This window comes from Centroberyx gerrardi, chromosome 22, assembly GCF_048128805.1.
Source record: "Centroberyx gerrardi isolate f3 chromosome 22, fCenGer3.hap1.cur.20231027, whole genome shotgun sequence".
Classification (NCBI taxonomy): domain Eukaryota; kingdom Metazoa; phylum Chordata; class Actinopteri; order Beryciformes; family Berycidae; genus Centroberyx; species Centroberyx gerrardi.
This window is the reverse complement of record NC_136018.1, coordinates 8,737,899-8,750,265: the sequence shown is the minus strand read 5'-3', so window position 1 is coordinate 8,750,265 and position 12,367 is coordinate 8,737,899. Positions and strand designations below refer to the sequence as shown.

The 12,367-nt window shown below is 45.1% G+C and overlaps 1 protein-coding gene across 1 annotated transcript in view; it reads right to left on the bottom strand.

Moving 5' to 3' along the window:
• The window catches only part of plxdc2b (plexin domain containing 2b), a 76,616-nt gene that overhangs the window by 36,854 nt on the left and 27,395 nt on the right, over nt 1-12,367 (bottom strand). The window contains exons 2-3 of the mRNA XM_071912086.2: nt 8,546-8,784; nt 145-291 (exon numbers count right to left, since the gene is read on the bottom strand). Of these exons, the coding sequence (XP_071768187.1) occupies nt 145-291; nt 8,546-8,784 (386 nt within the window). The remainder of the gene's footprint in view (nt 1-144; nt 292-8,545; nt 8,785-12,367) is intronic.

Here is a 12,367-nt window from a genome sequence, read left to right as displayed (position 1 = left end):
TCAAAATTTGCCAGGACACCAAGTCCAAACTGAGGAACCATCCTTACTAGTTCATGCCTGACGTTTAGCATCAAAGAAACATGTGGTCTCCTCTCATACAGCAGCCCAGCCATGCATGTCACATGTTGAGTGTGTTGTTCTTACCGCAGCTTGTCTGTGTGTGTTGGACAGAATCCCATGGATCTTCACCTTTCCCTTGTCCATCTGGTCGATATTTACCCACAAGTCCTTACTCATTGGGTCTGCAGGCCCGTATGTCTTTGATGTGTAGTAGTTGTGATCTGTATCCTCCTGTTGGACGACAAAACAACATTTATCCTGTGAGCAAGTTTGCATTGAAATCAGGTTTATATTGGTCTCAGTGTAAGCCTTATAGGGAAGAATAGGAACTTAATTTAGATAGATGAAATACAACTTTAGAGAGAGAGGGAGAGGATATCACCCTGCTGCTTTATGTGAATTATTCTGATGGAGTCTGTGCTCTTAGATACATACAGAATATAAACCCATCTTTATGATGAGACATGCTGCAGCAGAACAGAAACATCTTTCTCACTGTGCCGCTCAGCTGCTATGAGCCAAAATCAAATTCCAAGCTTCCTAATATACTATTACTTGCAATTTCTAAAACCAATTCAAACCTCTACAAACTGAAAACTCATATGCGCCAACTCAATAATGTTGGAATATTTTAATTTTGCTGTGGAACAAATTACCTATTACATTGGACTAGCAGATGATACAATGATTTCCATTTTGTGTGTGTATGTGTGTGTGTGTGTGCGTGCAGGCGCGTGTGTGTGCTCTGTGCCCCTTCACTCAACTCTTATGTTTTTCATTAGGGCACAATCAGCACATGAAGTGGTTGTAATGGCTACTCATCAAATTAAGAAATCAAGAAGCCAATCAACCATGAGTTCTTCCACTCTCAAAGAGCTGGTACCAGACTGCAAAGTCAGGATTGCCTTTTATAACAGACACATTCAGGGGTCTTTTATAAGCCATGTGGGAAAGGCTTGTCTGCTTTTACGGTTTCCTGTACAGAATTAGGAATAACGCACGTGTCGTGGGCCCCCTATTGCTTGTCTCTTTCCTTCTGGGTCTAATGAGATGCCTCACAGCTGGTTCTTTTATCTAAAAACATTGTTAAAGTTAATGTTTTGCTGCATGGGGAGCAGCGGAAGTGTACTTCTGACTGTGATCTCTCTGATGGGAACTTGCACTGCTCCGTGGATACTTTGATATATGGGTGATATAAATCAGCACTACTAAGCTTTGGGTTTTCGAAAAGCCACGAGACAAACATTAATTAAAGCGTAATTCTTCCCCATTCAGTTCATTTTGCATCGCGGCTTCACATTTCCCTTGGACAGTTACAATCTTACCTCCAAACAATATTCAACCGTAGAGTTTAAGACTGAGAGATAACGTTTCAGGTGAGGCAGAGCCCCGGTGGGATTGATACATATCAAAATTCCAAATGGAGTTCAGCCATGCAGGTGGTATTACTTTTGATTAATTTGTAGATTTAAACAAACATTGCCAGAAGCCTTTCATCACAGCTTAAAGTACAGACAAATCCTGTCAGGGAAAAAGCACCCTCCAGGCAGCCTTAGTCAGCACATTACTTGGAGAATAGAAAACAAGGGCACTTGTAAAGGGAGTAGACACAAATGCAAGCCTGTTAGGTTTTCCCACTAATCAGCACAAGATGTTTTGGTCTTGCTGAGGAGGTCTAGAGAGACACAGGGACTCCTCAGAGGTGAGAGGGGGCCAGCTGGCTGTTCTTGCCCCACATTTCCCTCAGGTTTCCTGGGGAAGAGTGATGGGAGCGGTGGGCAAGCAGCCATCGTCCAGCTGGGTGGAGGTTGACACGAAGCTATGAGGGCTTTCCAAGACCGGAGAACACCGAGAAAAGGAGAGCTGAGCAGAGCAACACCCTCACACACACATGTACACACACACACACACAAACAAATTCAGTGGGCTAAATTCCAGATGACCCTCACAGATACTATAGGAGGGGAGGGATGTGCTTGAGCTGCATTGAAATGAACGCTTAAAGGAGGAAGATAGATGGCCACATGATGAACGATTGAGAGGAGAGGAGGAGTGTAACCTTGCCAATCAAAAACAATGGAGATCCTTCGCCCCATTTTCATCTGTCCATTATAAACCTCTATATTGCAACTAGATGGGGAACGGAGAAAGCGCATATTGCTGTCGATAACTGCCTGTTGTTGATAGTGGAGAGCGTTTTATGCGACCGTTAGAGTGTCTATAGGGCACAAAAAAACACATAGATGCTGGATGAAATTCATGCGGCGTATGAACTCATCCCAGATTCATTCCCATCTCCGTCTGAGGCATTTACTCTAGCTGCCCACCACATCAATATTGCATTACGTTGAGGCCTGAATATCCCGTGCCAACATGTTTTCATTTCTGAATGGCTCCATATCCCCGACCGGCAGAATTTATTGCAGTGCCTTTATGAGATAATCCAGGGCGTTTTACTTCAGGAAAATAAGATGTTTGGAAATGTCTCCTGGAGCTGGTATTGAAGAGGTAGCTGTGGCAGCATTTCACTTAGCCTGGACAATAATGTTTACAAAAAAATAAAAAGGAAAAAGGAAAATTGTAATCCTCTCATCCCCAACCCCTTCCTGTGTCTATGCTCTGCAAAATAAGATTTCATGTATGCACCACAAGCATTTGAGCTTTGAATAAATGTCACAATATGTTGGGATTAAGCTGCATGTCAGCCATCCCCATTCATTTTCCTAACACAGCACCCACCCACACATACACACACATATGCACACACACACACACACACACACACACACACAAGCACACAGGGTAAACATCCACAGTTAAATCAGACCATAGCCTGTACGAAGGAGCATTAAAAAGATGCCATCGCTCATGTGTGCAGCTCTTCATCAGCTGATAATGCCTGTGATCCATTATTCATCACTCAGCTCCATCTCCCGCCTGTTGGAGCGGCTCGGTGGTATTGCTGGTGTGTGTGGTGAAAGTCAACATCATGCCAGCAACCAGCACCAGGCCAGTTTCTGATTCCTTCATAAGTCTGGATATGGAGTAAACAAGTAAATGAACAGTGATGGTAAACAAAACGCCCCATAAGTGCTGACAGAAATTTGAGGCCAACGCTTGTAATTTATAATAAACAATCGGAAGGGTTTTGGATTGGATAAATATTAATGTGCAAAAGAAAAAAAAATATGGGGAGAGTGGGGAATGTTTGAAAAACAATGGAGAAAATGAAGAGAATATGGTGGATAAGCAGTTTGAGGCACATCAGTGCAAGACACCCCTTGTATTATTAAGGACTTCCTCCAGTCCAGGTTGTAGGTCTCATGAATCAGAATCTGGGTTCAGACAGAATGTGTGTTTGTGTAAGTGTGTGTCCATGTGTCTGTGTGTGTATCTGGCTGCACATGAAAGCACTTTTCAAGGACGCAGAGGTACAGAAACGATCAAAGCAGACTCCGCAAGATATTCACAAAGTCACTCACTTGCCGTCCTTGTTTATCAGGCAAGCCATCTGAAGAAATGACAGAGAGCCAGCATGTTGGCCGACCCACTGAGAAAAGTCTCTCAATCTACAACTAGAAGATGGTGCGGGCAGTAAGAAAGTCTAAGACTGAGGCAGACTGAACACATGCTGAAATTCAGACTGCTATGGTTTAATCTGAAGAACAGTTCCTACATCTCCCACACTCTCCCATCACAGCCAGAGAGGAGCAGCATGCTAGAAGCATTACAGCATTTAATCACTGAACAACAAGAAGACAGTAAACACCCCTTTCCAAACACATCGCCCTCTGGGAATCTTTGAACAAACAAAGACAACTGAGACAAAAAACAAACAAAAAAAAACATCCCATACAAATTCATATTCACCGCAAGTTTTTAATATGGAATGAGGTAGGGATAAAAGGAGCTTTGGGAATCAAATGAAGTAATGAAAATTACCAAGCCTGGCAGCTTGCTGCCTCGCTGTGTGAATTCTCTCCCTGTAGAAATTCACAAATAAACAAACCTAGAGAATGTATTGAAGCATCTAACCCCCAAAGAGCCTCCTGAGCAATCGCAGCGTGCAGCAGGCCGCGGTAAAGAGCCGTGTGCTGCAGCAGACATCCAATAATAACACTTCACTATAAACCACACCCTTACTAGCTCACATCAAAGCGAGCTACACAAACAACACCAACTGTAAAATGGGTGGACCTCCCCCCCAACTAACCCTAACCAGGGCCGGATTAACCAACCACAGGGCCCCTGGGCACACATGTCCTATTGGGCCCCCCACCTCTCGGTACGCACAAACAATACAAACGTAAACTTTTTACAGGTTCAAAGTAATCTGAAACTCAGATTTAGTTATTACAAACTGCCATTCCTTCTATCTAGAGCTCGCTCATTCAATTTGAGAGTGATAACATTTGTCCAACCCCAAGGCAAGCTTTAGTTCCTAGTTTTAGGTGGTGGGGCTTCCCTTTGTTTACATTTGGATTGCAGGTTACGTTGATACCGTATGTCCATATCAGCAAACTGGCTTTAATGGCATTGGGTAAAGTACAGTTCCAGGACATGCTGTACTATAGATAGATATAAACAGACAGGTGTGAAAATGAGTAGATATGTGTGTTCTGATTCACAAGGCCCTCAAATGTCTCATTTCAGAGGGAACACAAGGAGCGGTATATTTTTGTAGGTTTGACTTTGGTCTTGGCTGTCGCTGCAATATAACACAGGATTTGAAAAATGAGCCGTAATCTGTACAACCTGACAACCAAGTGGCTGCCATATGTCCTCTGTGTGTGTGTGTGTGTGTGTGTGTGTGTGTGTGTGTGTGTGTGTTCACATGCTGTTACTTGAGAACGGAAAGAGCATCTCTTTATCTCTTGTTGCCATAGACGCAGAGTTTACTGTCTAAAGACTCATATAATAGCCCCTGATAAAGATGTGCGGCATTTAAAATGGCGCCACCTGACAGCTATCAGCAACCACAAAACCCACACTTAAACAGATAGCAAACAACAAAAACACAACCGCCAACTGTCACAAGCCATGACGGCATGTCCAGACTGGCACACACTTTGCCTTGAAGTATAAAAGAAATGGTGATGAAACCTTGGTTGAATTCAGTAACACTGACTCGTTCCCACACTCTGTTCTAACCCGGCCATAAGTTTACCTGAGGATTCCTTTGCCCTATAAGCCGGCAGGTTGTTTTATCTGGGTCGACGATCCAGGGAACTGAGCTGCTCGAGTGACTCACTGTCAGTCAGGGCGTCAGAGAGTCTGCCGTTATGGACACTGTTATAAACCTGCATGTCGAGGTGAGGTAAACCTATTGTTGGAAACCCGTGTTATGGCACCAGCTAACCCAAACACAGACTGCTCTCAAAGCAAAGCCAACGGAGACGATGGAGAGATCCCTCGAGTGTTATGAAGTGGAAGCCTGATTTATGGAAGTTAAAATAATCTGGAGCTGATGGACTCTCCATCTCTGTCAGTGAAACAGGGATTCAACCTCTCACACCTAAGACACACTCCCTCTAGCCCTCTATCCACCCGAAAACACTTTGGTGTTTCACAAAAAAACAGCTATTGGTGGTGTACTTTGCATTTCTGTACCCATTTTGTTGTTTGGTGCTGTATTTTTCTTATTCCAACAGATAATTGGCCAAATGTAGATGACCTGATGTCATGTCAAGATATTTCCAGCAGCTACAGTGGAGTTTAATAGCAGAACAATTTTCTACTATCTGAAACATCAACAGTAAATGTCAGGTTTTGGTGTTAGACCCTCAGAATCAAAGAGCGGGGGCTTCTTTCTAGACTTACATTTTGAAGCAGTGTTCAACAGAAATCCATTGTAGAAGAGGGAGAGATAACAATCTCTCCACTGACAGTAGCCACAATAGACCAGAATGCAATGCGGCCACAAGAGAGGTTGAGTTTTGAGTGAAGGGGCGCCAACTCTCGCTTTTTCTCGACTGGAAAAACTCTCGCTATCTTGCTGTTACTATGCTATCACTATCACTATCGCTCTCTCCACCTACACATAAACCAACAGCACGGATAGAGCAAGTTCAGGCATGTTCTCTGGGGGTTGTTGAAAGGCATTTTGGGAAATGTAGGAAATCACTAAGTGAAGTAGAAGTAGACGACAGGTTGAGGGAAAGTGGGCGCAACAAAAAAGGAAATTCCAACACTTCATTGCAAAAATAACTCCTGGAATGTATCGAACATCACAGATTGATGACATATACCGCTGTAAAACTATCCGAGGGTGGCATTTTCCTTTAAATGGACACACATTCCCCCTCTCTCCCTCCCTCTCTCCCTCCCTCTCTCTCTCCCTTCACCGCTTCATCCTTCAGCTCCAGCTCCTTCAGCTCAGAGGAGACGATCATTAAAGCCGTTCAGCACACCGCTCTCACCCTTTACCTCTCTTACTGGTGCCTTCTGAATATGAAGGCTTTTCTCATGTCAACAAAGTGTCGGCGGCAGGTGGGGGTGTGTGCCTGGGGGGGGGGTGAGTGAGGCGGTGGGATAGATGTGAGCGTGTGGAGGGGTGGGGGGTGGGGGGTGCGGGGACGGGGGGGCAGATAATGACAGGAGGAGCGACAGGGTGTTTGTGCTGCGGACCGCTCTCCCATTCCACAACAACAAATGAGCCTGAGGGAGGGAAAACAATGAGGGGAAGGCATGTTTGTGTGTCTATCAGTGTGTGTGAGTGTGTGTGTGCAGGTGTGAAGTCTGGAGTGGCGTGTGTGTGCATGTACGTGTGCACTTCTGTACGTATAGGTGAGTTGTGTGTGTATGCACTTGTGTATGTACTGTATGTGTGTATGTGTGTCTGGGAGTGTATGTGCGTGTGTGTGTGGGTGCACTTGTGTATGTATACTGTATGTGTATGTGTGTGTGTGTGTGTGTGTGTATGTGAAGTTTGCAGTGGTGTGTATTTGTGAGCATGTGTGTGCGCCTGTGATATATGTGTGTGCATATGGATGTGAAATTTGAAGTTGTGTGTGTGCACTTGTTTGTGTGTGTGTGTGTGTGTGTGAAGTTAGGAATGATAGTGTGTGTGTGTGAGTGTATGCGTGTGTGGATGCTACATTTGAAGTGGTGTGCATGTATATGTGTGTGTGTGTGTGTGTGTGTGTGTAAGCTAAAGCTACATTTGAAGTGGTGTGTGTGTGTGTGTGTGTGTGTGTGACTGTTTACGGCTGACGATCAAAGCCGCCTCCCTCCGCGCTGAGCGACGGCGGCTGTGAACCTGAGATGATTAGAAGCCACAGGGAGATTTAACGAGCTGTCTCGCCCCGGCGGCCGCCATCATTATGACAGAACGCCTCGGTGCTGAGCGCCGGCCAAGGCACCATAACAAGGGACATGGGCGATGCCTTTCATTTACATGGACCCAAACACAGGCCGAGCCCGGTCATTAATCTCCAGCAGATCCACCGACCCCCTTGAACCGTGGGAGGCTGGGTTAATTTCCTGTTCTGGGCTCTCCGAGGTCAAGTTTGAGAGGATCCAGCCCCATGCAGTATAGGTGAACACCTGGGGGTTGAGTTTAATTTGATATAAAATATTCATCCTTAAAGCCTCCGCTAGCCCTCCTTTTTCATTCCCAAACACTCACTCATCTGGGGAGATTTATAATTGCTCCAGGGAAGTAACCGAAGAGTATTTTTAGGCACGGCTCAAGATTTAATAGGATGGGACTTTATCGATTCAGTCTCTTCATATTAGCTTGCTGTTTTTTACTAGACGGGGAGGTTTACTGTGTGCGGGCCGCTTTGTTCTACTGGAGCATGCTGTGCTGCCCTGAAATGAGCCAAACACAATAAACAGGAGTGGTCTGAATTAGGGCTGCATGATTATGATTATGACAAAAAAGATAATCCTGATAATTTTGCTAAACATTGTGATCATGCTTATTAATACCGATTATTTGTCTCAGTGTCAGGAAACAAAATTAACCTTAACATATATTTAAACTTTTTTGCTTTTTTCAGTGCAGTATTAGCAGCAAGTAGCAGCAGCTAGAAAGTCTTGTTTTCACTCTTACTGTCTTACTCTTGTTGTCTTTGAGGCGCAGCTACAACCCTTTCCACAGAATCTGTACTTCTTTGTCACCTTGTTTTAAAACCAAAGTATCTCCAAATGACAGATGATGATGCACTTTTAGGAACTAAAGCGTTTTCACGTTCAGACTCTAATGTTGCGGGCCGATCCATTGTTTTCCACTTTGCTTGTCGCTACGATTTCCCAAAGACTCTCTGCTTCTCCATCTTAACTTTTGTTTTTGTCACATTGAAAAGCTGTGATTGGTCACGCATAATAGAAGTGCTTATCACACCGGGACTTTCAGGGGACAAATAACAAACCCTTCATTATCGCCAACAAATTACACAGTTCTTAATTGTGGAAACATAAAATGGTGATATACGATTATCTACTAATCAACTGTGCAGCCCTAGTGTGAATCAGTGTTTACCTCTATCTGGGAGCTGTTGTCTGTTTCCTCGGCAGACAGCAGGCCCGGGAAGCCCTCAGGCTGCTCCTGCTCCGGCTCCTGCTCCTGGTCCTGGTCCTGGTCCTGGCTGGCTCTGTTACTGTCCATGTTACGAGGATCTGGGGGAAGCCATCTCCTCCATCGGTGACTGTACAGTTTGACGTCCACCGCCACATCTTCATCTCCGGCTGCCTGCCCCTGCACGTATGAGTAGAAGACCCCTGAGGAGACAGGAGGAGAGGGCATGAGTAACAAAGCAACATTGATAGGGGATAAAAAAAAAAAAAAACGCATTAGCGGAGCATGGTGCAAAGCCAAATCACCTTAAAATACTAACCTACTGTAAAGTCATTAAATTTACTGTAGGTCACCACTAATATACTTTTACCGGTGCAGTAATACAGCATGGTCAATATAATTTTCTAGCCAATAAATTGTAAACTATTGAACTCTATATTAGTCAAACTGAAAGGAAAATCTGTTGGCCTGCACTGTGCGCTGGTAGATTATAGAAGCAACATAATTACAAAAGACAATAATATTTTTACTGTCAATACGGCAATGGTCCAACCACAGAGGCAGGGACTGTTCACGCCATTAATCTTCTGCCTCTCCCTCATAACTCACTGTCTCACTGGACTGTTCTCATTGCTTTGGGGAGAAATCTCGCTCTGGCTGAAACAGATGCACATTAGGGGTGACTCAGCAGCCATCACACAGCCCAGTGGGCCGCAGTCATGCCCAATCATCCCTATCGCTGGCTCTGGAATGGGATGCCGGTGACAGGTGAGAAATGGTACTCTTTTAATGTAAACACAAACTTGATTAACAGGGACCGAGACAGACGCTGGATGCAAGGTGAAATGTGCTGTGTCAAAATAGGTGATGGCTCCCTCTGTCAAAATGGGCATACGGCAGATTATCCCAGGCCCTGTCCTGCATGCCTCTCCCATTGTAATTGCTTTTCCCCACCAAATATATCAATAATAATAACGATAATAATAAACTTTAGGGCAGCATGGTTAGCACGAGTTTGCATATTCTGTTCGCGTGTGTTTCTGTCCAAAGTCACATGGATTGGAGACTCTAAATGTTCGCCCTGTGATGGACTGGCGACCTGTCCTGGGTGTTCCCTGCCTTCTGCCCAATGCATGCTGGGATATCTCCAGATACCCCCCCACCCCCGACCTTGAATAGGATTACGCAGGCAAAGACAACGAATTAATAATAAACATTATTTATATAGCACTTATCTAAAAACAAAGTTTACAAAGTGCTTGCATGCTATGCAACTATGCAAATTAGTTTGGCTTGGAGCCAAAAAGCAAACTGCTGATTCCTCTTTTATTTCTCTTTCTCACTCTTCTTTTTATGAGACAGAGGTCATTGGGTTTAATTAGCAGTGTGTTTTCCACCCTGTTTTCCTCTCTCTGTCTTTTCCCTCGTACTCACACTTCTTTCTCTCTGTCTTTTTTCTCTTTCCCCTCGCATCACCCCCCCCACACACCCCACCTCCCTCTGGGCCCCAGACCAGTGGTTCTCAGGAGAGGAGAGAGGTGGTGAGAGCGGAGTGGAGGGGCTTAAGATGCTAATGCACCCAAAGTGGAAGCTGACAGATTCACTTTATAATGAGCATCTGCAAAGCAAGTAGCAAAGAGACCAATCTGCACATAGAGGTGAGCGTTGACAACACTTGAGAGAACTGAACCAAGGGCGAGTGCAGCACAGAGCATAAAGAGGACTGGGATAAATGCTTCACAATTCACAGCTACAACTCAATTTTTTAATTAACTCACTATGAGATAAGGCAGTCTGTGCAGAGGCACGTACTGTTTCTGTGTGCGTCTAATTACTATGCAGATCATCTCAATCTTGTTGTTAGGTCTCTACAGCAGCTCCCCTGGCCAACCATTCACTCACTCTCTCATTCTCACCATACCGATTTCACTCCCTGACACTCACTCTGTCCCTCTCGCCTCATCAACTAATGGTCATTAGTCACGTCCATCAGGACAATGTCGCCATGCAAGCTTCCCGTCAACAGCACTTATATATTTCAATCCGAGAGGAACCTATACACGGCATTCCACAGACACATGAACATCTATTCTCATCCCCCAAAGGATCTTTGTTAGACCTTCAATATACGATGGAAAGCTGGCAAACAGCGGATACTTTAAAATACACCATGACCAGAACATAGAGGCCTTGAATAAATGGCTGTGCTTTTCCCAGCATGTCCCTCACTGAATGGCCGTGATGAGTCACCGTTTAAAGGAGCACCTGCACAAGGCTCCGCTTGCCCTTCGCTTTGCAACGGCTCGGTACGTCACCTCTCTGATTCAGGGTCAGCAAACTCTCCTATTCTCCAGAGGGAGACTCGGGGCCTTTTGTCACGCTTTTGCCAGGGCACCAAGAACAGACCCCTGAGGAACACCTAAAATAACCTCCCAGCAGGACGAGGCCTCTCCTCTGTGTGTGACTGTTCCTCGGCTTTTGTGTGAGAGGAAATCTTTCCCCTCTATTTTTCTTTCACTCCCTCTGAATGCCCCGCATACCTTCACCCTGACTCTGTGGAGCAGCCTCGTTGGCCGGACTCACGCCTGTCAACACCCCTGATCCGCAAACACCGGGGGAACTGTAATTTGGTTTCGCCTAAACCTTTCAAGGGAGTTTAGGAGGTCGTAAAATCACAGACTAAAGGTGCTGCCTGCACCCCTTCTTTCATTCTGCTCCTTCTTTCAGTTTCTACTCTATCCTCCTTTTCTCTTGGTGGCCACCTGACTCACTGTTACTGACAGGAGACTTCCACACATGACTGGTAAGTAGCAGAGGTGGGGAGCAGAATGCTTGAATATGTGTGTATGTGTGGTATGCATGTCTATCAGGGTGTGAGCATGTTCAGTAGAGAAAAAGGCTGAAAAAGGTTGGATTGAAGCCTTTTTGGCAGTGCAGTTTCTTAGCTTCTCTATCTCTGGGCGTCAGAGTGCTTATTTCAGGGCCCATTGAAAGCTGCTTTATCAATGTAGCAGCAGACCCTGCCAAGTACTCTGGAGAGCCGTCTCTCTCTCTCTCTCTCTCTCTCTCTCTTTCTCTCAGGGTCTGTAACAGTGCTGACTCCATGCAGATCGACTCACCAGGGTCAACATGGAGTAAGCTGTTATGGGTATTGCTGATGCCCCCATCTTATTGGAAATGCGCTCACTGTAACTAGAAAATAACTGAAGCAAGTCAATAACTCACAGTTTAGAAAATGTATGTGATTAAAGACCCCGTTCATAAACCATCTTGGGACCTGATATACAGTGCAGACCATGTGATTCGCAGTATCATTCCAGATCATGAGAGAGAACATTGCAATTATTCCTCCATTTAGCGTGTCTTGTTCTCTTCATTAGCGATGATTCATTGGGAGCGGCTGTCAGGAGGTTGGCACTCCATCATTCACAACACACACACACACACACACACACACACACACACAAGGCTAGGAGTTTGGGAAATGTCAGGAAATAATTAAGCGTTGAGCACAACTTGAGCATCACAACCCAAAAGCTTGTGAAGATGTGTAGAGCAAACGGCACGGCGATGACCTTCCCTTTAATGTTTCAGCGAGAGCTGTCCTCGGAACACATGCCTAGGTTTTGAAAGCCTACTTGATTTATTCAGCTTAATTAATCTCCTAAAAAACACGTCAGCTTGGTCCACATGATGAGGTCAGAGAGTGAAGGAGACTGAGAACGAGGGAGACTGGAGAACAGAAGAAACCTGTGAAAGCTGTATAGAGAATGAAAGCATGACTGA